The sequence below is a fragment of the Musa acuminata genome, chromosome BXJ3-9, assembly GCF_036884655.1.
Source record: "Musa acuminata AAA Group cultivar baxijiao chromosome BXJ3-9, Cavendish_Baxijiao_AAA, whole genome shotgun sequence".
In the NCBI taxonomy this organism is placed as follows: Eukaryota; Viridiplantae; Streptophyta; class Magnoliopsida; order Zingiberales; family Musaceae; genus Musa; species Musa acuminata.
Window position 1 is genome coordinate 43,966,827 of NC_088357.1, and position 25,358 is coordinate 43,992,184.

General features: G+C 39.3%; 2 protein-coding genes and 1 pseudogene across 2 annotated transcripts; all 3 read left to right on the forward strand.

The window, feature by feature from the left end:
* The first annotated feature begins 1,093 nt into the window (after window positions 1–1,093).
* On the forward strand, window positions 1,094–2,501 carry LOC135648529 (ATP-dependent zinc metalloprotease FTSH, chloroplastic-like; annotated as a pseudogene).
* Window positions 2,502–3,947: 1,446 nt separating this feature from the next.
* Window positions 3,948–6,047, forward strand: LOC135649441 (flavonoid 3'-monooxygenase CYP75B137-like). Its single transcript, XM_065167782.1, has 2 exons — window positions 3,948–4,907; window positions 5,226–6,047. The coding sequence occupies exons 1-2, from the start codon at window positions 3,963–3,965 to the stop codon at window positions 5,850–5,852; spliced, it is 1,572 nt and encodes a 523-aa protein (XP_065023854.1). The 5' UTR covers window positions 3,948–3,962; the 3' UTR covers window positions 5,853–6,047.
* A 12,640-nt stretch (window positions 6,048–18,687) lies between these two features.
* Window positions 18,688–23,152, forward strand: LOC103998815 (ATP-dependent zinc metalloprotease FTSH, chloroplastic). Its single transcript, XM_009420406.3, has 5 exons — window positions 18,688–20,037; window positions 21,842–22,088; window positions 22,174–22,357; window positions 22,468–22,639; window positions 22,728–23,152. The coding sequence occupies exons 1-5, from the start codon at window positions 18,715–18,717 to the stop codon at window positions 22,947–22,949; spliced, it is 2,148 nt and encodes a 715-aa protein (XP_009418681.2). The 5' UTR covers window positions 18,688–18,714; the 3' UTR covers window positions 22,950–23,152.
* Window positions 23,153–25,358: the final 2,206 nt, after the last annotated feature.

Genomic DNA, 25,358 nt, shown 5'->3' on the forward strand with positions numbered 1-25,358 from the left:
CTGATCTAGCCATTCACCTACTTTTTGATTGGACAAATCTTTTTTCCTGACTAATTTGTTTTTTTGTTATATTTGGTTATCTTGTTTATTTTACTTTAATTAAGCATCATTAATGTTCAATGCTGTATCTGATCTGATCTAGCCATTCATCTACTTTTTGATTGGATAAATCTTTTTTCCTGACTAGTTTGTTTTTTGTTATATTTGGTTATCTTGATTATTTTTCTTTAATTAAGCATCATTAATGTTCAATGCTGTATCTAATCTGATCTAGCCATTCACTTACTTTTTGATTGGACAAATCATTTTTTTCTGACTAGTTTGTTTTTTTTGTTATATTTGATTATCTTGATTATTTTTCTTTAATTAGGCATCATTAATATTCAATGCTGTATCTAAGATCTGATCTAGCCATTCACCTACTTTTTGATTGGGCAAATATTTTTCCTTTCAGGTCTACAATTCGATGAAATGTGAATTGGACTGTACACATTTTCCGACGATGCAAGAACAATAACAAGAATGATTAACAAACAATGATGATGTGGTGAACCAAACCTCGACTCCTCGGTATCAGTTATCCATGTCCAACAAATCACAACAGTCTGCAGGTCGAAGAGAACAAGGAAATCAACTCCAACATTTCTACTTCCGATTCGAGGGCAAAATGTAATCGAGAACTCATCGGAAACCCAAAACGGATTTGCATACCGAGCTCCCTTTAGGAGGTTGGGTGTCGCCGGCATCGGAATCTTGGGCCCACACGAGCTTCAATCGGCATCTTCTCCTCCTCTGTAAGGGGAAGGAGAGGGAGAGGAACGAGATGGAGGGAGGAGCGGCGGAGGAGAAGAAAGGGGAGGGAGAGGAGGGCACGCGTCGGGTGAGCTCAAGGGCGCTTAGCTTCTCGATTCTGCATTGGCTCACGCGGCTGTAGTGACGCGCACTCATCCATGGTTCACCTAACTCTCTGCTGGCCCAAGCCAAGTTGGGCTGGAGAGTTGTGGCAGAGGAGGAGCACCCAAAGAGAGAAAGAGAGGACAATGGAAAGGGTGGTGGCCATGGCTTTGTGTTCTGCAGAAGGAACGAGGCGAGAGTGATGAAGGGGAGTGTAGAAGTGGGAGGATATTTATAATGGGTTCATTCGAGAGTTGTGTGGAGTTGGGTTGCATGGCCACGAGATTTCCCATCGCCTCTAGTGTCACCGCATGCATACGATTGGTTTGATGGGGAAGCGCAGATGCTTGGGTTTGGTAGGAACGAGACGATTTCGGTTGGGATCCCAACTGCATGCTGCGAAGAACATGTGCAGCGGAACGGGACGGTTGCCGCTGGGAACCCAACTGCTTGCTGCGAAGAACCCTTCTCTCCTCCTCCCTCCCCCCTACCGCTATCGCTGACGACGTCCCCTCGGTTTCCCCTCCCCCCTCGTCGTCTCCCGTTCAGCTGGAGGCTGCATCCAAGCCCGCTCCCCCCTCCTTCTCCCACTCCCTCCTCACCGCCCCGCGGCCGCAGGCCTCGCCTGACCTCCCCGATGGCTCCCAGTGGCGCTACAGCGAGTTCCTTAATGCCGTCAAGAGGGGCAAGGTCGAGCGCGTCCGGTTCAGCAAGGACGGCGGCGTGCTCCAGCTCACGGCCGTTGACGGTCGCCGGGCCGCCGTCGTCGTCCCCAACGACCCTGACCTAATCGACATCCTGGCGATGAACGGTTTGGAAATCTCCGTCTCGGAGGGGGACGGCGGCAATGGCCTGTTCAATCTCATCGGGAACCTCCTCTTCCCGTTCCTCGCCATCGCCGTCCAGTTCTTCCTATTCCGCTGGGCCCAGAGCGGGCCCTGTGGCGGCCCGGGTGGGCTCGGCGGGCCTATGGACTTCGGACGGTCCAAATCCAAGTTCCAGGGGATCCCCAAGACCGGCGTCACCTTCGCCGATGTCGCCGGGGCCGACCAGGCCAAGCTCGAGCTGCAGGAAGTGGTGGACTTCCTGAAGAACCCGGACAAGTACACGGCTCTGGGGGCGAAGATCCCCAAAGGTTGCCTCTTGGTGGGCCCACCCGGCACCGGCAAAACGCTGCTGGCCCGAGCGGTGGCGGGAGAGGCTGGCGTGCCCTTCTTCTCGTGCGCGGCGTCCGAATTCGTGGAGCTGTTCGTGGGTATGGGGGCGTCGAGGGTCCGGGATTTGTTCGAGAAAGCGAAGGCCAAGGCACCTTGCATTGTGTTCATCGATGAAATTGATGCGGTGGGAAGGCAGAGAGGGGCCGGGCTTGGCGGTGGCAACGATGAGAGGGAGCAGACCATCAATCAGCTCTTGACAGAGATGGATGGCTTCTCTGGGACAGTGGGGTGATTGTTTTGGCATCGACCAACAGGCCGGACGTGCTTGATTCGGCACTGCTACGGCCTGGAAGCTTCGACCGGCAAGTCACAGTGGATAGGTCTGATGTAGCTGGCAGGGTAAAGATCCTACAGGTAGTTGGTATAATGTCGATACATTGAATCTTTATTATGGGCATTGTTTTAATGGTTTTTGATAATTTTGTACATGTTCTGCAGAATATTAGTTCACAGCTAGATGTGTTTTGATGCTTTGTTAATGATGGTGTTCATGATTTTGATAAATTTGCACATGTTTTGCAAACTAATTAGTTCTTAGGTGACTAAATTGTTCCCATATCATAAAAGTCGACTCAAATGAGCTTAAAAATGAACATCTCGAGGAAGAAAAAAGTATATTTTTTGATGAAATCTTGCTTGCTTTTGGGATTCCATCATGCATTATTCCTTCATGTGCTGGTTCCTAGCTAATTCGGTCCATGAAATGGGAGGCTGATCTGAAGTAAATATGCAGCAATTGAGACTTTTAAGATTGTAAGTGATCATCATGATGAAGCTTCAGCTACCAGTGCTGCTGATTCTATCTTTATCAAAGTTTTAAATCTTACATGATCGCAAACAGCTAGTGCTAAATGAAGATGTAATTTGTTCTATTTGATTTGTGCTGTTACTATTATTTGGCTGATTCATCCAGGCAGAAATGTCTGTGTTATTTTAAGATATTGATGAATGCTAAGTTCTCTATTAATGCTTCGAACACACTTATTTGAGTTCATTGTTTTACCTTATGACAAATTTCTAATGTAACTATGTTAAAATATGACTAATTATATCTGTGTGTTTGATGTGAAACTTAAGAATACTTGCTTTGATGCTGCCCTCAAACATAGATTTCTTCCGTTTGGACCAAATGATAAATCACTGATGTGAAGGTTTTTACTGCTTAGGGAGGTTTAGACTTGAGAAGTAGTTAGTAATAATAATCAAGCAAAGCATGAAATGAATTAAGGAACATGTGCACATTATGTAAGATAAAGTGAGAATCAGAATATAAAAAAAACCAATGTTCGGATTCATTACAGGATTAGTAGGGGATTACTTGAAGAGTCTCACCCAAATAATCTTTAAAAAAAAATAATATGACATAAATATATAATAAATAAAAATATAATCATATAAATGACATGAGGATATAAGAGTTAAGAATTTTTATTATATAGTGATAACCTTATCATTTTAGATAATAGCATAAAATATTTTAAGAATAAAAAAGATTGTACTCGCATCCCTCGTATGCGGATGCAACCGGATACGGAGAGAATACTAAGATCGTCGATTCACTGATCACGCGTGTTCAGATTTTTATATCTATTTTTGGATAAGAATTATGGCGGGCGAGGCGTTGTACTCGAACGACTGCCAGCCATTCAATTCTACTCAACCAAGTCCACATCACGTCCTCTTCCCGTCCTTATCCTTTTCACTAGAAGCAGACCGGTCACATGACTGGTTCAGCTTTTGCCACGCGGCACAATTTCGACCATGTTTTCTTCTTCTGCCGTGTTCTATGGCGGCCACTTGTCTGCGTCCATCAGTATGTAGTATTTATAACCGCCATCTCCCCCCGCATCGATGGAAGCAGCAGTTCCTCTCATGGCATCTGCAACGGACTACGAAGTCGCTGCCTCGCAGCAACAGAGTGAAATATTTCTCATCCTTTCTCTCATCACCGTCGTCTCTTCTGCCGTCTTCTTATTGAGATGGACGAGGAGACAAGGCAGGCCACCCCTGCCCCCGGGACCCGTCGGCCTGCCGCTCCTCGGCAGCCTTCTCTCCCTCGAACCCGACCTGCATCGCTACTTCGCCCGCCTCGCCCGCGCCTACGGCCCCGACTTCAGCCTCCGTCTCGGGACCAGGCTCTACGTCGTCCTCTCCTCTCCGGCTGCCGTCCGGGAGGTGCTCAAGGACCACGATGTCATCTTCGCCAACCGTGATCCCCCGGCCTCCACCACCGTCATCCCCAGAGCACAGCATTGTTTGCTCTGGAGCCCCCATGGCACTCTCTGGAGCACGCTCCGCAAGGTGACCGTGCGGGAGTTCATCAGCACCAGCGGCAACGAGGCGGTCCGCTCGCTGCGGCTGCGCGAGGTGCGGCGTGCCATCGCTCGCCTTCGTGCCCGCGAGGGGGAGCCGGTGGAGGTGTGGGAGCTGGTCTTCTCGACGGCACTCAACGTGTTGACGAGCATGCTGTGGGGGGGGCTGTCGGAAGACGTCGATGTGTCAATGAAGTTCCGGGCGGTGGTGGAGGGAGTCGTCGAGTTGCTGGGGGCGCCCAATGTGTCGGACTTCTTTCCGGCGCTGGCGGCGCTGGATTTGCAGGGGATGGGGAGACGGATGAAGCGGTTGTGGGATCGTTACGATGTGCTCTGGAAAAAGTTTGTGGAGGAGAGTGGGAGAAGGGGTGAAGAGGATGAGGGAAAGGGTGGTAAGGCCTTCTTGCAGGTGATGGTGGAGGTTTTAGAGAGAAGAGATCAGAAGGATCCACTCACCAAGGATCATGTCAGGGCACTGTTTATGGTAATGTTCCATCTTTCCACACCTGCAACTATTGGAAACACAAATATTAAAGCATCTTCCTTGATGATCAACATAGTGTGGCTTTTTTCTTTTTTCTTTTTTTGCTGAGTCAATTTTTATTATTATGTTAGCTCAAAATGTTAAAGTTAAAATTAATACTAATATATTTATTAGATCCTTAAAAAAAATTAAGTATGCAAGATAAATCTTCGTCGTGAAGAGCATGAATGATGTAGCTGAAGGGAAGTAATTTTCTTGAAATATATACCTGTTTCTACGAACAAATGCATGGTTGATATCAATTAACTGAATCCACAGGAACTCATACTTGGTGGGACGGACACCACTTCGACTACGATAGAGTGGGCGATGGCGGAACTGATGCGCAACCCTGACATCATGAGGAAGATCCAAGACGAGCTCGGCGCAGTGGTGGGGAAGGAAAGAGCAGTGGAAGAGTCGGACGTGCCCAAGCTGGAGTACCTTCGTGCAGTCACGAAAGAGACACTCCGGTTACACCCAGTGGTTCCGCTCCTCCTTCCTCGCTCGCCGAGCTCACCTTGCACCGTGGGCGGATACACCATTCCCAAGGGCTCCAAGGTCTTCGTAAACGTTTGGATGATTCAAAGAGACGCCGCCATTTGGGGGGAGGATGCTGTGGAGTTCAGGCCGGAGAGGTTTCTGACAGCTGCGGATGACAAGTACGAGTTCCGTGGCACTAACTTCGCTTATCTGCCATTTGGATCAGGGAGGAGGATGTGTGCTGGGATCTCTCTAGCAGAAAAGATGGTGACGCACATGTTGGCTTCCTTCCTGCATTCCTTTCGCTGGAAACTTCCAGAGGGGGAGAAGCTTGAGCTCGGTGAGAGGTATGGACTTGTAATGAGGAAGGCTGAACCACTTGTTCTTGTTCCAACCGCGAGATTTGATGATCCAGATCTCTAAGTTAACTCAAAGTGAGAAATATTCCATGGCTTGGAATATTCAGCGTTCGATGGCACATAAAATATTGTGTCTCAGTCATTGAAATATTTTGGCTGTTGTCATGTGATCCCTTGCAAACATCTCAATTATTGTCATGGGTCAATCTGGTTACTTCGATATTAAAAAAAAATTTCTTAAAAGGTACAATATGTAACCATCTCAATATTTCACTTTTAACGCTTATACCTGACTACAATACGTAGCCATCTCAATATCTCACTTTTAACGTAGATAAGTTTTATACAAGGGGAGACAATCCTGAATAGCCTACTTTGTATTTTTATCCACATGAGCAAATCCTTCCACATAGCTTTCACATGGTGCTTATATACCAAATGATAGTTGCCCGCTAATATATTTTATATCATTTGTCCCTTCCTTCGGTGTGCTTCAGAACTTTTGTTAAAAGGAGGCTCAGAGTATGACATTTAATTCATTCAACAGACTCATTGCCATCCTACCTCTTCGTGGTGTCAAAATGACACACGTTAGTTGGGAAGAGGTTGGGTTTTCCCGACTCACATGTCTTGGGCACATTTCGCCTTGTGCTATCGTGACAAATTTCCCTTGGTTCGAATTGGATTTTCCTAACTCATACGTCTTGAGCAGTTGTGTCTTATGCTTCTGTCATAGCGGATTTATTTTGGCATAGGTCGAGTTTTTTTAACACATGCCTCGGGACACCTTTGTTGTGGTGGATTTCTTTTAGCACAGGTCAGGCTTTTCCAACTCACACGCTTTAGACGTATTTTATCCTGCTCTACTGTGGTAGATTTCTCTTAGCGTGAGTCGGATTTTCTCGACTCACATGCCTTGGGCATGTTTTTCCCTATACTTTTGTTATAGCGGATTTCTCTTGGCATGGGCCGGGTCTTCTTGATTCACATGACTTAGATATATCTCGCCCTACTGTCACAGACTTAGTTTTGTCCAGGATACTACACCTCTACTATGAAGGATTTTTGTTAGTGTGGATCATATTTTCCTAACTCACATACCTCGGGTATGTTTTGCCTTATGATTCTATCATAGCAAATTTCTCTTGGCATGGGTCGGGTTTTTTTTAACTCCCATGCCTCGGACACATTTTTCGTCGCGCTTTCATCGTGAAGGATTTTTTTTTAGCATGGGTTGGGCTTTCTCCACTTACACACCTCGGGCATATTTTGCCCTGTGCCTTCACCGTGATAGATTTCTCTTGGAGCGGGTTAGGTTTTCCCGACTTACACCCCTCGAACACATTTTGCCTTGTACTTTTGCTATATTAGATTTCTATTGGCACGAGTCTGGTTTTCCTAACTCACATGCCTCAAGCATAATTTACTCTATGCCTCCACCGTGGTGGATTTCTCTTAATGCAAATCGTATTTTTCCAACTCAAATGTCTCTAGCATATTTCGCCCTATGCCTTTGCCATGATAAATTTCTCTTTGTGGCAGATTTTTCTTGATATGGGTTGGGTTTTCCTAACTTACACTTTGAGCATATTTTACTATGTCTTCACTATGGCATATTTCTCTTGGAGCGAGTTAGGTTTTTCTGATTCACATGCCTCGATCATGTTTTATCCCGCGCTTCCATTGTAGTAAATTTCTCTCAACATTGGTCGGGTTTTCTTGACTCGCATACCTTGGGCACATTTTCTCTTACATTGCCATGGCAAATTTTTCTTAACTTAGGTCTAGTTTTTCTAACTCATACACATTGGGCTTTTTTTGCTATATGCTTCCCTCGTAGCGGATTTCTCTTGGTATAAGTCAGATTTTTTTGACACATACCTCAGGCATATTTTGCCCTGTGCTTTCGCTATAGTTGATTTCTCTTAGCGTGGATTATATTTTCTAGACTTATATATCTCAAGCACATTTTGCCCTGTGCCTCTATCGTGATAGATTTCTCTTTGTGCAAGTCGAGTTTTCCCGACTTACATATCTCAAGCATATTTAGTTGAATCTCGTATTTTGATGATGAAACCACTTGATATGTGTTTATAATTTAAACTTCATTTTGAGTGATGCAGGTCTACTTGATCAAGATTAGACAGTTAACGCATGAGGAATTGACGTTGCGCCGGAGGAGATCACATCAAGATATTGGACGGCAGAAGGCTTCGGACGTCGGGCATCGGGCCAAGGAGAGTGAAATTGCACCAAGGATATCGGGGTTACGGAGGTCAACCACCGATTGGGTAACAAGCCGCAAGAGAGGACGATGCACCGAAGAATCGGACGAATTGCCAACCAATGACATGCCAGGCAACAGAATGTCAATTCGCGTTGTAATAATTGCCTAGATCGGAGTAGAGTTTTAGCTTGTGTGTGCAGGATTAACTACGATAACGATGAAGACATAAAGTAAAACAAAGTGTCAGAGTCAAGCACGAAGGATTCATTGCGAGTTCGAGAGTTCAACGGAAGTCCGAAGGTTCGTCGGGAATGCTGTCGGAACTAGCCGAGAATGAGTAGGGAGCTTGCCGAAGGGTTTTTCGGAAGCTTGCCGGAAGGTTTGTTGGAAGTTCGCGGAGCTCGCCGAGAAAGATCGGAGCTTGCCGAAGAAGCTCGTTGGAACTCGTCAAGATCAAATCGTGAAGTCTAGGAGCTTGCTGGGAGTCCACAGAATGGTTTCCGAGAGTTTATCGGAAAACCGTCGGAAGTTCGCCGGAAGCTCGTCGGAAGCTCGTCGGAAGAAGTATTGACTTACGGACTTTGTAATAGCTTAGAAAATGTCTTTAAATTCATAGTTAGCATGTTACTTAGGGTTAGGATTAGGTGTTAATCCTATAAACCAAGTAGGGGCCAATTGGGCTCTAGTTCGGACTGGTTTGGGCCAATTTTGGAGCCCAACCATTAAGCTGAAATAGTGTAGGCGGTGGCACCGCCTAGCACCCGAGAGCTGGGCGGTGGCACCGCTTGGCTGGGCGATGGCATCGCCAGCATCGGGAACCAAAGAGAATTCAAATTTTGGAGCTCAAATTTGAATCCTCTTGAGGCCTATAAATACCACTCAAATCTCAGCTGAGACAACAACCTTTTGAAAAGCAATAGTTTGAGTTAAGAGCCTTAGAATAGTCTTTGCAAGCCTTGTTTTTCATATTGCTTAAGTGTTCACCTCCTCCCATCTTGTTGAAAAGAATTGTAAGAGTGTGAACCACTTGTAAAGGTTGTAAGAGGGGTATTAGTCCTTCCCCTACAAGAAATTTGCTAGTGGAAGTTGGAAGCCTCCTCAAAGAAGGCTTCGCAAGTGGATGTAGGTCATTTTGACCGAACCACTTTAAAAACTGCTGCGTTATCTGGTTTGCATCCTACTCTTGCCATTTACATACTGCAAACTTCTCTACTTAGTTACTACGCTTCCATACGTTTCTAAGTTATCAAGCTTCTAAAATCGGTTTCCATTGATATTGCTTTTCATCGTACGAAAGATTTATCAAAACCGAAGTTTTAATCCGCTGCACTAATTCACCCCCCCTCTTAGTGCCGCTCCGATCCTAACAATTGGTATCAGAGCCCGGTATTTCTTATTTCGGATTTACACCCTTGAGAAATGACTCTTCATGGCTTTCAAGAGGGCTTATCGGTTGTTCGTCCACCGTTGTTTAACGGATTGGACTACACTTATTGGAAAACTCGAATGAGAGTTTTCTTGATTTCTATGAATTTGGATTTATGGAATATTGTTGAAAACGGTTTTCAACTTCCCTCTAAACTAATGAACGAATGGTCGGATTTGGAGAAGAAGTATTTTCTTTAAATGCAAAGGCTATGAATGCCTTATTTTGTGCTTTGGACAAAACTGAGTTCAATCGGATTTCAACGTGCGAAACGGCTTTTGATATTTGGCGAACACTTGAAATCACGCACGAGGGAACTAGTAGAGTCAAAGACTCGAAAGTTAACATTTTATTGCATGATTTTGAGCTTTTTCGAATGCAACCAAGCGAGACTATAAGCGACATGTACACCCGTTTCACGGATGTCGTCAATAATCTAAGTGTTCTTGGTAAATCTTTTTCGAATTTTGATCTCGTGAGCAAAATCTTAAGATCCCTTCCAAAAAGGTGGGATCCTAAAATAACTGCAATACAAGAAACAAAAGATTTTAATATTTTTCCACTTGAAGAACAAATTGGTTCATTGATGACATATGAAATGGTTCACAATACACATGATGAACAAAATCACCTTCCAAAGAATAGGAAGGATTTGGAACTCCGGACAAATGAATACCACTTGAGCGATGACTCAAGTGATGAGGATAATGTTGAACTTGAACTTCGAACACTAAATCTTAATAAGTTTATTAAACAAAAATCTAAAATAAACAATGAACATGAACGGAGGAAGAGGCCAAAGAAGAGAAAGGCAACCAAGGATGAATCAGAAACTTCCAAAGGCGAAACGACGAATTGGGCTTTGACGGGCTTCGACTACAAGGTGAGTAACTCAACTCTCTTGAATTATTTTGAAATTACTTAAAGCCCTTCATGAGTGCTTAATTTAGATAGTAGGAATAGGAAATAAAAAATTATTTTTCAAAAATCATATCATGTTTTTCTTTGTAGCATCTTTGAAAAATTAAAAAATTTGATCATGAAAAGTATATTACAAAGGTTTCATGCATGTTATGCTTTGAAATGTTGAATGATGTAATATTAGGGATGATAATATGATATGTGATAATGCTTAGGATTAATCCATACATATGTATACGTCATGCATGAGTTTTTGAAGTAAATGTTGATTTGAACCTCTCATTTTAGATTAATATGCTTTTGGTCTAATCGTTTTTATGATGAATTAAGATTACATTCTCATGACATATTAAGATGATATAGTGCATGTACATCTATGTATGAATTTCTTGATAGTCTTTTGATGATAGACGTGATATCATGATGTGTTTGGTCTTAACGGCTTCATGACGAAACTTATGTTTCAATTTTAGATGATGATACTTGTTTTCACAAAAAGACTTGAATACCCTCACATGAAATCAATTGTATTAAATGGAAATAATTTTCTATCATATTGAGATTAATGAATTTATTTTACCAATCTTGTGAATCTCATGAAAATAAACATGATGAATATTTTATAAATGAGTTGTTTTATAAGATTTTACCTTTACCTCTTGAACTTTCATGCTTATATTGATTTGGCATATAAAGACTAAGGCATGCTTAGATGAAAAAGAATCACTTAAAAAATGCTTTTCCCATCTGATCGAGATTAATGATATCATGATATTTTGTGAATCTCGAAATTGATTTTGATGACTTGATTATGAGTTTCAAGTTACCGATTTGATTTGAATAAGTTTTATTTAAATCATAATCTTGATCTTGCAAAATTGGAATCATAAATAATATCTTTTGGTATTCATGAATTGATACTCACAATATGAAAGTATTGGTATTCATGACTTGAATTTGATTGAAACATTGCATTCTTAAATTAATCATTCTCCTATGTTTCAAAAATTCTTTAAACGCCTTATGAGATGACTGAAAATTAATTTGCTTTATGATGAATCACGAATCATGACTTGATCTATGATATTGATATATTGGTTGTATAATTCTTTTGCTCTATTAAAAGGATTTATTGAATGAATCATGTCCTTCTTGAATTTTCTTGATATCATGACATGATTTTGTAAGTTGGCTTGTATAATGATTAAAATCTTTTGGCCATTGATTTCTCCCTTCTTTTCGATAATGACAAAGGGGGAGAAATATATGAATTGATACTATGAGTGCCATATTTGAATGATAAATATATGAATTAATGCTATAAGTGTCATATTTGAATTTAAATTATGTTAAGATATCAAAAGAAGCTTGCATCGAAATATATGGTAAATTGATAATCGAAATGCTATGATTGCCATATGCCATGTTAAGATATCAAGAACTTGCATTGTAATTTTACTTGCTGATATCTTGTCATGTGATGAAATACTACGATTTGTTGCTAAAATGATGCATGCAATACTTATGCTTTTTATGTGATGTATTACATATGATGTGAATCATGATTAATATTGCCTTAATTTGAATTCAAGGTTTATCTCAATTATGAAATTTTTAAATAATAATGATTACTCACCTTTGTCATGATTTAGAAATTGATATAAAGGGTCTTCCCTTCCTTTTGACAATGACTAAGGGGGAGATAGCTAGCTTGCACAATTCAAGAAGAAAGCAAAAATTGTACTTCTTAAAAGAGAAGAAATTGCTATCTTGAACATCACCGAGAATTACTAGCTTGAAACATCAAGAAAATACAAAAATGTGCTATCGTGCCTATCTCAAGAAAAGCAAATATGCCAACTTGCATATATTTGAATTTGCTAGCTTATAAAACTTGCATATTTCAAGAAGCAAGAGTTGCTTTCTTGAACATCTCTAAATTGCAAGCTTGCAAGTTCTAAAATGTTGTAAAATTGCTAGATTGCATGATGATAAAAATTTAATATTATGTTTTTCATGCAATGAGTTGAACCCATATAACGAACACTTGATTATAGTACTTCTCCTTTTTGTTGATGACAAAGGGGGAGAAGTATGTTGATGACATGACATGTGATGCATAAGTTTCTGCATATGTTCATGATGATGTGTTGCAAGTATTCATGATGAATATTGCAATGACTTGAATTCAGTTTGAATTCAAGGTTCTATCAATATGGCATATTGATAGGGGGAGTTTGTTTAAACTCCGGGAGTTAAGGTTAACTCCATCATCAAGTGATTGTCATCATCAAAAAGGGGGAGATTGTTGAATCTCGTATTTTGATGATAAAACCACTTGATATGTGTTTATAATTTAAACTACATTTTGAGTGATGCAGGTCTACTCGATCAGGATTAGACAGTTAACGCAGGAGAAATTGACGTTGTGCCGGAGGAGATCACATCAAGATATTGGACGATAGAAGGCTTCGGACGTCGGGCATCGGGCCAAGGAGAGCGAAATTGCGCCAAGGATATCGGGGTTGCGGAGGTCAACCGCCGATTGGGCAACAAGCCGCAAGAGAGGACGATGCACCGAAGAATCAGACGAAGCACCAACTAATGACGTGCCGGGCAACAGAATGTCAATTCGCGTTGTAATAATTGTCTAGATCGGAGTAGAGTTTTAGCTTGTATGTGCAGGATTAACTACGATAATGACGAAGACATAAAGCAAAACAAAATGTCAGAGTCAAGCACGAAGGATTCATTGCAAGTTCGAGAGTTCGACGGAAGTCCGAAGGTTCGTCGGGAATGCTGCCGGAACTAGCCGAGAATGAGTAGGGAGCTTGCCGAAGGGTTTTTCGGAAGCTCGCCGGAAGGTTCGTTGGAAGTTCGCGGAGCTCGCCGAGAAAGATCGGAGCTTGCCGAAGAAGCTCGTTGGAACTCGTCAAGATCAAATCGTGAAGTCTAGGAGCTTGCTGGGAGTCCGCAGAATGGTTTCCGAGAGTTTATCGGAAAACCGTCGGAAGTTCGCCGAAAGCTCGTCGGAAGAAGTCTTGACTTACGGACTTTGTAATAGCTTAGAAAATATCTTTAAATTCGTAGTTAGCACGTTACTTAGGGTTAGGATTAGGTGTTAATCCTATAAACCAAGTAGGGGCCAATTAGGCTCTAGTTCGGACTGATTTGGGCCAATTTTGGAGCCCAACCAGTGAGCTGAAATAGTGTAGGCGGTGGCATCGCCTAGCACCCGAGAGCCAGGCAGTGGCACCGCCAGCATCGGGAACCAAAGAGAATTCAAATTTTGGAGCCCAAATTTGAATCCTCTTGAGGCCTATAAATACCCCTCAAATCTCAGCTGAGACAACAACCTTTTGAAAAGCAATAGTTTAAGTTAAGAGCCTTAGAATAGTCTTTGCAAGCCTTGTTTTTCATATTGCTTAAGTGTTCACCTCCTCCCATCTTGTTGAAAAGAATTGTAAAAGTGTGAACCACTTGTAAAGGTTGTAAGAGGGGTATTAGTCCTTCCCCTACAAGAAATTTGCTAGTGGAAGTTGGAAGCCTCCTCAAAGAAGGCTTCGCAAGTGGATGTAGGTCATTTTGACTGAACCACTTTAAAAACTGCTGCGTTATTTGGTTTGCATCCTACTCTTGCCATTTACATACTGCAAACTTCTCTACTTAGTTACTACGCTTCCATACGTTTCTAAGTTATCAAGCTTCTAAAATCGGTTTCCATTGATATTGCTTTTCATCGTACGAAAGATTTATCAAAACCGAAGTTTTAATCCGCTGCACTAATTCACCCCCCCCTCTTAGTGCCGCTCCGATCCTAACATATTTGACCATGCGCCTCTATCGTAGTTGATTTCTCTTAGCACATGTTAAGTTTTTCTAACTCTTACACCTCGGGTACATTTTATCTTATGCTTCTGTCATAGTATATTTCTCTTGACATGGGTCGGGTTTTCTTACTCACATATTTTGGGCACATTTCCCCCTAAGTCTTCGTCATAGTGGGTTTCTCTTAGCGCGGGCCAGGTTTTCCCAACTCTCATGCCTCGGGCATATTTTTCCCTTCACCTCCATCATGATGGATTTCAAATCCTTCATTCATCGTAGCATGCTTTGAGTCCTTCCTTTGCCATGGAGGATTTTGAGTCCTCCTACCACTATAGCAGGCTTTAAGTCCTCTCTATATCATAGTAGATTTTCAATCCTCTTTCCGTCGTGGTAGGCTTCAAGTCAACCCTCCATCGTGGTGGATTTTGAGTCATCCTTTTGCTATGGGCTTCAAGTTCTCCCTCAGTTATGACGGATTTCAGATCTTCTTTTCATTGTGGTGGGTCCTCTGATGTGGCGGATTTTGAGCCCTCCCATCGTGATGAGCTTCATATCCTCCTTCCATCGTTGATGTTAAATTGATAGTTATTTTACGACAAATGTAAAACTATTCAATAATATTTTTCCTCATCATTTCAATCATAAAGGTAATAGGTAAGCCATGACCATTGCATAATGACGGCAAGGAAAAAATAATAATAATCTATTTCTCTTTCTCAAATTTTACATATGTAAACTTTAGCTATGATTTTTTCTCTATTTTTATATACATTAGTTAAACTTGTATGTAGTAGGGCTCTAGTAGCAACCCAAAACAGTTTAGTAGCCTCTTTGTCTCATACATCATAAGATTTTTTAATATATGAACAATGTAATAACCTCTTGGAAACATCTCCTTTCAACAAAATTTTGAATTTCATAATAGTCAAATTTTTGCATCTCATAATACATATTCTAAATTTACTAAATTAAACTTAGGTGCTTAAACTGTCAACTTTTTTCACTCATGATTAACAAAACAAAACAAACTTAATCCAAAAAAATTTGTTGAACATGTCCCTATGATTGTTTACATAAACATAATAAATGATATAAGATATGAATATAAGAAATCTCTTCACAATAAAGAAATAAGTTAGATCAGAAAAAAATTATCATGCTAGATTGGCGATTATAATTAATATATAAATCTTCATATGAATTGTACAATTTATATCTATAAATATGTAACATAAATATTCTAGCTATATATCCTGTATATACATCTTTCTGTATAACAAAACAAATTCAATATTAATAAATGTCTTAGTGTATTAGTTTATTAAATACATGCGTATCTGTAATATTATTGAATCCTTTCATTTGCGAGGAGCTGGATGAGAAGAAACTCTCATGTCCGGTTCTGTAGTAGAGATGGAATTAAAAAACGACCATCAACTATAATCCCAAAAGAACGAAGATTGACATCAAGATATGATATTTTTTTTATATACAAACATGTAAAGATTGATAAAATCTTTTATGGCTTTGAATTATTAGATTACGTGACTTTATCTAATTAGATAAAATATATTATAAATATGATTAAATTTTAATTATGATTATCAACCAATAGAAAGGAGGTTTAATTAAAATATAATTTATTAGGATATCACTTTTTATTAGAGGGACTTTATTAATTACTTATTAGAGACTCTCCGCTCTCACCTATAAATAAATAGGATCTCATAGAGACTTAACATAAAATATGAGAATGTGATATATGATATTATTGAGTAATTATAGATCTTCTCTTATCTCTTCGTGGTGTTATCGAAAGATTATATATCTTCTCTTATCTCCTTTTAGTCACTAATCTTTCACTATTACTAATCCTAGTATAAAAAGAGAAAAGATGACGAGTCTAATTCTTTTTATTGATTGACATTACTATAGCTTTTGGATTTGATAACGGTGCACTTGTAGATCCGATAAAAACTTTCTAAATAGTATCAAAAGGTAAGTATCATAAACTTGATATATCATTATTATTTCAGTTTCTAATATTAACATTTTTTGTATAACAATAGCATAATTACGAAACAATTAATATTAGAACTATGTTTTTTGAAATCAAATATCATAGATTATAAAAGTATGTCAAATATATTTTATATGTCAAAACTAAAAATTATTTAATAGAGAAATAGCAAATAGCAAATCTTTTCATAATCTAACACATACTTTCTATATATATCATCTCTTTTTCGTGTGTTCCAACAACTACCATTATATAAAAGCTTGAGAGAATCTTTAAAAACTTATAAAAAGATGGTGCATGAATTACTAAGAAACACCATCCAGAGTAGAGTAGTTGATAACAAGCCTTTGGAGGGTATTTATATCATTTTATCTAAGACATAAAAGGATGTCAATACCTGAGATGCACCTTTCTAATGCATGTTTAGTTCATAATGTATCTTTAGATAGTAATGAACATGAAATTGATAAAAACACTAAAAATTAGTAAGAAAAAAAAAACATATAAGGAAGGAAGGTCCAAACATGAACATTATTTATTTCAATTGAGACCTTCACCACACATCTAATACATTTTGTTTCCAACAAATTTTATTTAGTGAACACTTCCATTTAACCTAAGGTTTTTATTAAAAACACTAAGTTTTATTCACTTGTAGCAATACTCTCCATGACATTACATCGAAGCTCTCACTTCCGCCTCTACTTGGAGTGGAGAGGGCAGTATGAGTTCATTAATATCTCCACTTGCATGCCTTAGAGAGCTAATGTCTTCCCCATGAAATGATCTATTATGGCATTATCGTTGATCTTGATGGAGACCCATTCAAACAATCATAGTTTTTCTAATTTATAGATTTTTTGATATTTTTATATTTTTTATACCATCCAAACAATCTGTATTTTCTTCATTTTTTTCTATTTCTACCAAAACATGATGAATCTACATAATCTCTTTTTACATTTGCACTATTTTTGGGATCAAATCAAAAACTGAGTAAGAAGCACAAATCTTTGCCAAAATCTGTTAGATTAACATATATCACACATTTTCTATTTTGGAAGATTTTTTTTGATGTTTTATGAGTTTTTTCAATATGTAAAATAGAGAATCGGGTGAAATTTATACTTCCAATGGCCTGATTTTTTTAATTTAATATATTTTATAAAACAAATGATTATAACATATTTTAACTTATTGCTTTATCAAAATTTATTTCAACTTTGATCCCAAAACTATTTTTGTATTCATATATTATAATTTTATAAGTCACTGAAAATATATTATCACTAAGCTGCTTTAAAAATACTTTGGATAATTAAAATTTTAGTGTAATTGTTCTTGCCCATAACTATTGTGATATAGGTGGAAATTTATATGATCAAAGATTATGTCCAAATTATTGGCATTTTGAAAATCTTTTTTCTTTTTTATCGCGCTTTGTGTTAATTCAATTCTTACTTTCCGAGAGATAATGTGATACGATCATATTCTCATCGTATTCGATTCTATTTACTTTCTATAAGAAATATTTTATTATTATAGGTCTTCTTGTATTTGTCAATTATATAAAAATCTTTACAAAACAAATATGGATTATCACTACTATACCTAGAATATAAAATTCTCAAAATATCAAAATATCGATATAAATTTATTTTTGACTATATATATTGATAATTTTGAATTTTAAAATTTTCTCATCGCCTCGTCTCCATAATTAATTGGTTGGCGCTGATAGTGAGTTGGTGAGAAAAAATTAAAATTTATAATTACTGATATATATATATATATATATATATATATATGTATATATATACGTATGTATGTAATCTTATTTTTTTAATCTATTATTCAATGATAGGAAGATTAAAAAAAAAGAAATACATGATAACAAGATTCATGAATATATTATTAATTTGGGAAATTATAGTGCAGAGAGGCATCATGATTTTTTTATCCATTCGTCAAGTATTCTTTAGATTAAAAGAATTTTATAATATAAATATTTAGTAAACCATGTCTCTTGAATTCAAGCGTTGGACAACTAAGAAAAATATATGAAAAGTTTAAGTCATTAAAATGAAAATATTAAAATGGATAGGTTGTGTTATGAAAATTATAAAATATTAATGACTATGCATAATTTTGATTAAAAAAAATTGAAGGAGAATTTATCATAATGGTATAAATCTATTTATGTGATTACAAAAAAAGAGAGAATTATTAGTATCAAAATCCAAAGAAAAATGAACGCAACCCACACCACAACACAGTCGAAATCTCTTCCTCCCCCCTTTTCTTGGCCTCAAATTATTAATTGAAACCTCAGATTCCAAAACCGTCCCCAATCTCCAACTCTCGAAACGATTGGTCACGGCGACCTCCACGTGGCCCCACCTCCCCTCACACACCCAAACGCCTCCCTCTCGTTGCTCCCGCTTCGTACCGTTCTTATACACCCACTCCATCAACCTTACTTCGTACTGCAAGCATCAGCCTCGATGGCGTACGCAACCCATCCTCTCCTCTCCTCCGCTCTCTTTGGCACCAATCTCCGCCCCAAAACCAAACCCATCCCTTCTCGCAATCCCTTCCTCCTCCCCAGAAGGCCCAGCTCCGTGCAATCATTCCTCGATCGTCACAACAGGAAGAGCCGCCCCGTCCTCCCCCCTTCTCCCACCGCTGCAGCCGCCGCCGCCGCCTTCCTTCTCTCCTCCTCCCTCCCACCTTCCGCTATCGCTGACGACGTCGCTTCGGTTTCGCCTCCCCCCTCGTCGCCTCCCGTCCAGCTGGAGGCTGCCTCCAAGCCCGCTCCCCCCTCCTCCTCGAACCCCTTCTCCCAGTCTCTCCTCACCGCCCCGCGGCCGCAAGCCTCGCCTGACCTCCCCGATGGCACCCAGTGGCGCTACAGCGAGTTCCTTAATGCCGTCAAGAGGGGCAAGGTTGAGCGCGTCCGGTTCAGCAAGGACGGCGGCCTGCTCCAGCTCACGGCCGTCGACGGTCGCCGGGCCGCCGTCGTCGTCCCCAACGACCCTGACCTAATCGACATCCTGGCGATGAACGGCGTGGACATCTCCGTCTCGGAGGGGGACGGCGGCAATGGCCTGTTCAATCTCATCGGGAACCTCATCTTCCCGTTCCTCGCCTTCGCCGGCCTGTTCTTCCTATTCCGCCGGGCCCAGGGCGGGCCCGGTGGCGGCCCGGGTGGGCTCGGCGGGCCGATGGACTTCGGCCGGTCCAAATCCAAGTTCCAGGAGGTCCCCGAGACCGGCGTCACCTTCGCCGATGTCGCTGGGGCTGACCAGGCCAAGCTCGAGCTGCAGGAAGTGGTGGACTTCCTGAAGAACCCGGACAAGTACACGGCTCTTGGGGCGAAGATCCCCAAAGGTTGCCTCTTGGTGGGCCCACCCGGCACCGGCAAAACGCTGCTGGCCCGAGCTGTGGCGGGAGAGGCCGGCGTGCCCTTCTTCTCGTGCGCGGCGTCAGAGTTCGTGGAGCTGTTCGTGGGTGTGGGGGCGTCGAGGGTCCGGGATTTATTCGAAAAAGCGAAGGCTAAGGCACCTTGCATTGTGTTCATCGATGAAATTGATGCGGTGGGAAGGCAGAGGGGGGCCGGGCTTGGCGGTGGCAACGATGAGAGGGAGCAGACCATCAATCAGCTCTTGACAGAGATGGATGGGTTCTCTGGGAACAGTGGGGTGATTGTTTTGGCAGCGACCAACAGGCCGGACGTGCTTGATTCGGCACTGCTACGGCCTGGAAGGTTCGATCGGCAGGTCACAGTGGATAGGCCTGATGTAGCTGGCAGGGTGAAGATCCTACAGGTTAGTTGGTATAATGTGGATACATTGAATCTTTATAATGGGCATTGTTTTAATGGTTTTTGATAATTTTGTACATGTTCTGCAGAATATTAGTTCACAGCAAGATGTTGTTTTGATGCTTTGTTAATGATGGTGTTCATGTTTTTGATAAAATTGCACATGTTTTGCAAAATAATTAGTTCTTAGGTGACTAAGTTGTTTCCATATCATAAAAGTTTGTCTCAAATGAGCTTAAAAATGAACATCTCGAGGAAGAAAAAAGTATATTTTTTGATGAAATCTTGCTTGCTTTTGGGATTCCATCATGCATTATTCCTTCATGAGCTGGTTCGTAGCCAATTCAGTCCATGAAATGGGAGGCTGATCAGAAGTAAATATGGAACAATCGAGACAGTTAAGATTGTAAGTGATCATCATGATGAAGCTTCAGCTACCAGTGCTGCTGATTCTATTTTTATCAAAGTTTTAAATCTTACATGATCGCAAACAGCTAGTGATAAATGAAGATGTAATTTGTTCTATTTTATTTGTGCTGTTACTATTATTTGGCTGATTTGTCCAGGCAGAAATGTCTCTGCTATTTTAAGATATTGATGAATACTAAGTTCTCTATTAATGCTTCGAACAGACACTTATTTGCGTTCATTGTTTTACCTTATGACAAATTTCTAATGTAACTATGTTAAAATATGACTAATTTGTTGTGAGTTTGTACTTTAGCATCACTGCTGCATGCAGGGTTTCTGACCTGCTGTATCAATGGCACTTTCTTTTGTATTTTCAAGTAGAATTTCTAATTTTGGTGTTATATCTATGTGTTTGATGTGAAACTTAAGAATACTTGCTTTGATGCTGCCCTCAAACATAGATTTCTTTTGTTTGGACTAAATGATAAATCACTGATGTGAAGGTTTTTACTGCTTAGGGAGGTTTAGACTTGAGAAGTAGTTAGTAATAATCATCTAGCAAAGCAAGAAATGGATGAAGGAACATGTGCACATTATGTAAAATAAAGTGAGAATCAGAATATAAAAAAAATCAATGTTAGGATTCATTACGGGAATAGTTGGAGATTACTTGAAGACTCTCACCCAACAAGGGGACTCAACAACCTTGAGACTTTATATCGTTAATTATATACTATTATATAAATTTATTAAAGCTTTCCTACTTTCTTGAATTGCACCAAGCCTTGTTTTTAGAACTCATCTTGAGTGACCGTTGAGAATGAACTTTTGAATACATGACTGTTGCCTCTACTTGAAAGTCTACCTCATTCAAAGATTAAAAGAAAAAAAAGAAACTTGTTGGTACCATACTGGGACTTGGATGTGGGATATAAATGCATCATTAGTTTTAATGATTATTCTTGTACTTTCAAATTTTGATCATATTCCACCATTTTAGTTTTTGTTGTAGCAACTACACTGGAAAATTGTGTGTATATATATGTATAAACAATTTGGTGGATATCTGGCTTAATATTTGGTTATTATAGTTGAAGGCAATTTTTTGCAAACTCTATTTTCGGTGATATTGTAGACGATGCCCTTATCTTACATCTGCTAGGTGTAAATATGTTAAGTTAGCATATCCTTGTGAGTACCTTTGACACTTGAAAAGTTGTAGAGCATAACCAAAGCATTTCTGCATAATGTGAATATGGTCCTTGACCACTGTATAAGTTTGTGGTTTGTTTAGTTGAAGATATAATTTAATCCTTTATGATTTTCCTGAATAATGGATACTAGCCAGTAGATGATACCTGTTGTAGAGTTTTTAAGAACTTTTATTCTATTTCCAGGTTCATTCAAGAGGAAAGGCACTTGCTAAGGATGTAGATTTTGAAAAAATTGCTAGAAGAACCCCGGGATTCACTGGAGCCGACTTGCAAAACCTGATGAATGAAGCAGCTATTCTTGCAGCCAGACGCGACCTTAAAGAAATAAGCAAGGATGAGATCTCAGATGCTCTAGAGAGAATAATTGCAGGGCCCGAAAAGAAAAATGCAGTTGTCTCAGATGAGAAGAAGAAGCTTGTAGCATACCATGGTATACTGTTGCACGAACTTAGTCTAAACTCTCGCTGCATGCCTTGAGGTCAAAAAAATTGATAGATCCTGTATGTTCTTTGCAGAGGCTGGACATGCCCTTGTGGGTGCACTCATGCCTGAGTATGATCCGGTTGCCAAGATCTCCATCATCCCTCGAGGTCAAGCTGGTGGGCTTACATTCTTTGCCCCGAGCGAGGAAAGGCTCGAGTCAGGACTTTACAGCAGAAGCTACCTAGAGAATCAAATGGCCGTTGCCCTCGGTGGAAGGTTGGAAAAAGAAGCATGGATATTCCAAACTTTTCCCACTCCTCTCATTTAGATTAAGATTTTATGTACAATTAACATTCTATCACTCATGTGTAGCTGCTGCATTTCAGGGTGGCAGAGGAGGTAATTTTTGGGGAAGAGAAAGTCACAACAGGAGCTTCAAATGACTTCATGCAGGTTTCACGAGTGGCAAGACAAATGGTTGAGAGGCTTGGATTCAGCAAAAGAATTGGGCAGGTTGCGATAGGCGGACCTGGTGGTAATCCGTTCTTAGGTCAACAGGTATTTAAACATTAATAATTCGAATAATGTTTCTTAACCTGCATGTTTAGGCTTGCACTGATAATGGCGTGGATGTCGATTTTGACAGATGTCATCTCAAAAGGATTATTCCATGGCAACTGCTGATGTGGTGGATTCTGAGGTTAGAGAGCTTGTGGAGAGGGCTTATGCCAGGGCCAAGCAAATCATTACCACTCACATTGATATCCTTCATAAGCTGGCACAACTTCTCATTGAGAAGGAGACCGTTGATGGAGAGGAGTTCATGAGCCTGTTTATTGATGGCAAAGCAGAATTATACGTTGCATGACCTAACCAATACCCTTAAGTTTTCCCTGTTGTTGAATTATATTCACAACACATTCAAGGAAAAAAAAAGAAAAAGCAAGTGAATAATTAGATTGACATAGCTATGATGCATTTTGTATATACATCCTATTTTTTCTTATCTTGATAATGGAGATTCAGTAAAAACTGCTGAGCTATTATGAACTACTAAGCTTCCTTGTTTCATTTTGTGGTCTTTTGATGCATTTTAAAAATCATAACGGAATATTTCTTCTAATGATTATTGGATTGACATGTACATGGTTTTATCTTTGGCTTTCTTCTCTTTTGAGATTTGGCAATGGAAGACAGAAATAGAGATGGTATTGTTCTTGATATTGTAACATTGTATATGTCCAATTTTGTGCTCAACCTTGTTGCTTTTGTTTTGGTAATATGGGAGTCCTTTTACATGTTTTAGCATTCAAAAAGCAATTTGCTCTCTTTGTGATGTTTTTAGTCTAAACTACTTGCAATTTGCTTAATCTTTTTGTTCTTTCTCTCTCACCATGGCCAAGGGGAGACATTTTTCCTATCAGTGGCTGCACCAAAAATATTGGTCTGAACTTTATGATACCAGGTTTATTTTTGTATCAATTTAACTTAAGATGAACAAATCTATCACTGAATATTTTGTGTTCCTGATATGTCATACTTGCTAACAATTCTTCTACAGTGCACAAGAAAATAATGACAACTAAGATATTATAATTTACAATTTTTAAGTTTAGTTTTGGTTGTATATTTTTATTCAAACTTGAGTTCCTTGTATTGTTTCGATAATTTTTACTCACATTAGACTATAATGTTGATCTTTTGGTGATGATGTGTTCTTCTTTGCAAAGATAAAGAAGTTATTTGAGTTTAGGATCTTATGATAATTTAACATAATTATATTTAGTTATTGATTTGATAATGATATTATCAAATACAATTAATACAATAACAATAACAAAACTGTAAATTTTAATTATTTAAGATAGGCAAATACAATTAATAAATTTTATATTTATAAATATAATTACTAAAATATGGTAGTTCCAAATATTACCAAACTGTTAATAACAAGTGCTGAACTTTTCCTAAACAAAAGCAGTCATCCAAAACATACATCTTTTTCGAAGGAGAGTTGGCACAAAAAGATGCTGCCTCAACCAGGGCATGTATCAGCTCTGAGGTTGTGTTCCTCCCTGTCCTTTCTCCTATTTCACTTCCCTCTCCCTTGGAGCTTTCTCCTACCTCGCCTCGCCTCGCCTGCACCAGACGCGGTAGGCTGTTGCTCCATGTCGAGGCTCTTCCACCACAATAGCACAAAAAAACCGAGCTCAGCGGCCGCCACTCATCTTCTGCCTTGATCAGCTTCACAAACCTGACATCCACAAAAGTGTGCGTTGATCAGCGTTTGCACCCACCACCTCCTATGCCACAGATAGAAGCAGCACCTTCAAGGCTTTTGCTGATGATAAATTAATTATAATTGTTCACCCGTTTATGTTAGATACGGAGGATTTGAAATGATGTCTTTCAAAATTGCTCTTTTAGTTCTTTTGTTTACTTTTTTTTTTTTTATTTAGTTCTGAATTATGATATTGTTTACCTCTCGAAATACTCATTGAAAAAATATACAGTAAAAAAATATAGAGATGATGATGATTTGGGCCTTATTCTCATGCATGATATTGGTAATCTTTTATTTGCTAGTTAATAGATGGCTCAATAATATATATATATATATATATATATATATATATATATATATATATCTTTTTTTCATGAATTATAAAACCTTAAGTGGATGAAGCATGTTATTATTGAATCCAATTCTAAAACCTTAATCAATTCCGAAAAGAGAGTTAGTTTATGTCTGAGAACATATATATATATATATATATATATATATATATATATAAAGAAACTTAAGTGGATGTGCAGTTGTGGAATGATCCAAGTGCTTAGTAAACAATAGATGAAAATTATATTTTAAATATGTATTGGTGCTTGATAAAATTGTATTTCAAAAGTTAATTTAATATTATATGATAAATATATCATTATAATATTTAAAATATTTATTCAAAATAAATAAATAAAATTTTTATTTAAATTAATAAGTCTCACACACACAGTGTTCAGATTTTTATATCTGTTTTGGGATACGAATTGCGACGGGCGAGTGTTGTGCTTGAACGACTCCCAGCCATTCAATTCTACTCGACAAAAGTCACATGTCACCCTTTTCCCATCGTAATCCTTTTCACTATAAAGCAGAGCGGTCATATGAGAGGTTCAGCTTTTGCCACGCGGCACATTTTGGATCACGTTTCTTCTTCTGCTGTTCTTCTTTTGTCATATGGCGTCCACTTGTCTGTCTTAATCAGTATGTAGTATTTAG

Excerpts from the sequence above, each read along its gene's own strand:
- LOC135649441 (XM_065167782.1), top strand. The coding sequence starts at position 3,963 with ATGGAAGCAGCAGTTCCTCTCATGGCATCTGCAACGGACTACGAAGTC. Across the intron at positions 4,908-5,225 it reads ATGTCAGGGCACTGTTTATG|GAACTCATACTTGGTGGGAC; the intron begins GTAATGTTCCAT and ends CTGAATCCACAG.
- LOC103998815 (XM_009420406.3), top strand. The coding sequence starts at position 18,715 with ATGGCGTACGCAACCCATCCTCTCCTCTCCTCCGCTCTCTTTGGCACC. Across the intron at positions 20,038-21,841 it reads GCAGGGTGAAGATCCTACAG|GTTCATTCAAGAGGAAAGGC; the intron begins GTTAGTTGGTAT and ends TTCTATTTCCAG. Across the intron at positions 22,640-22,727 it reads ATCCGTTCTTAGGTCAACAG|ATGTCATCTCAAAAGGATTA; the intron begins GTATTTAAACAT and ends CGATTTTGACAG.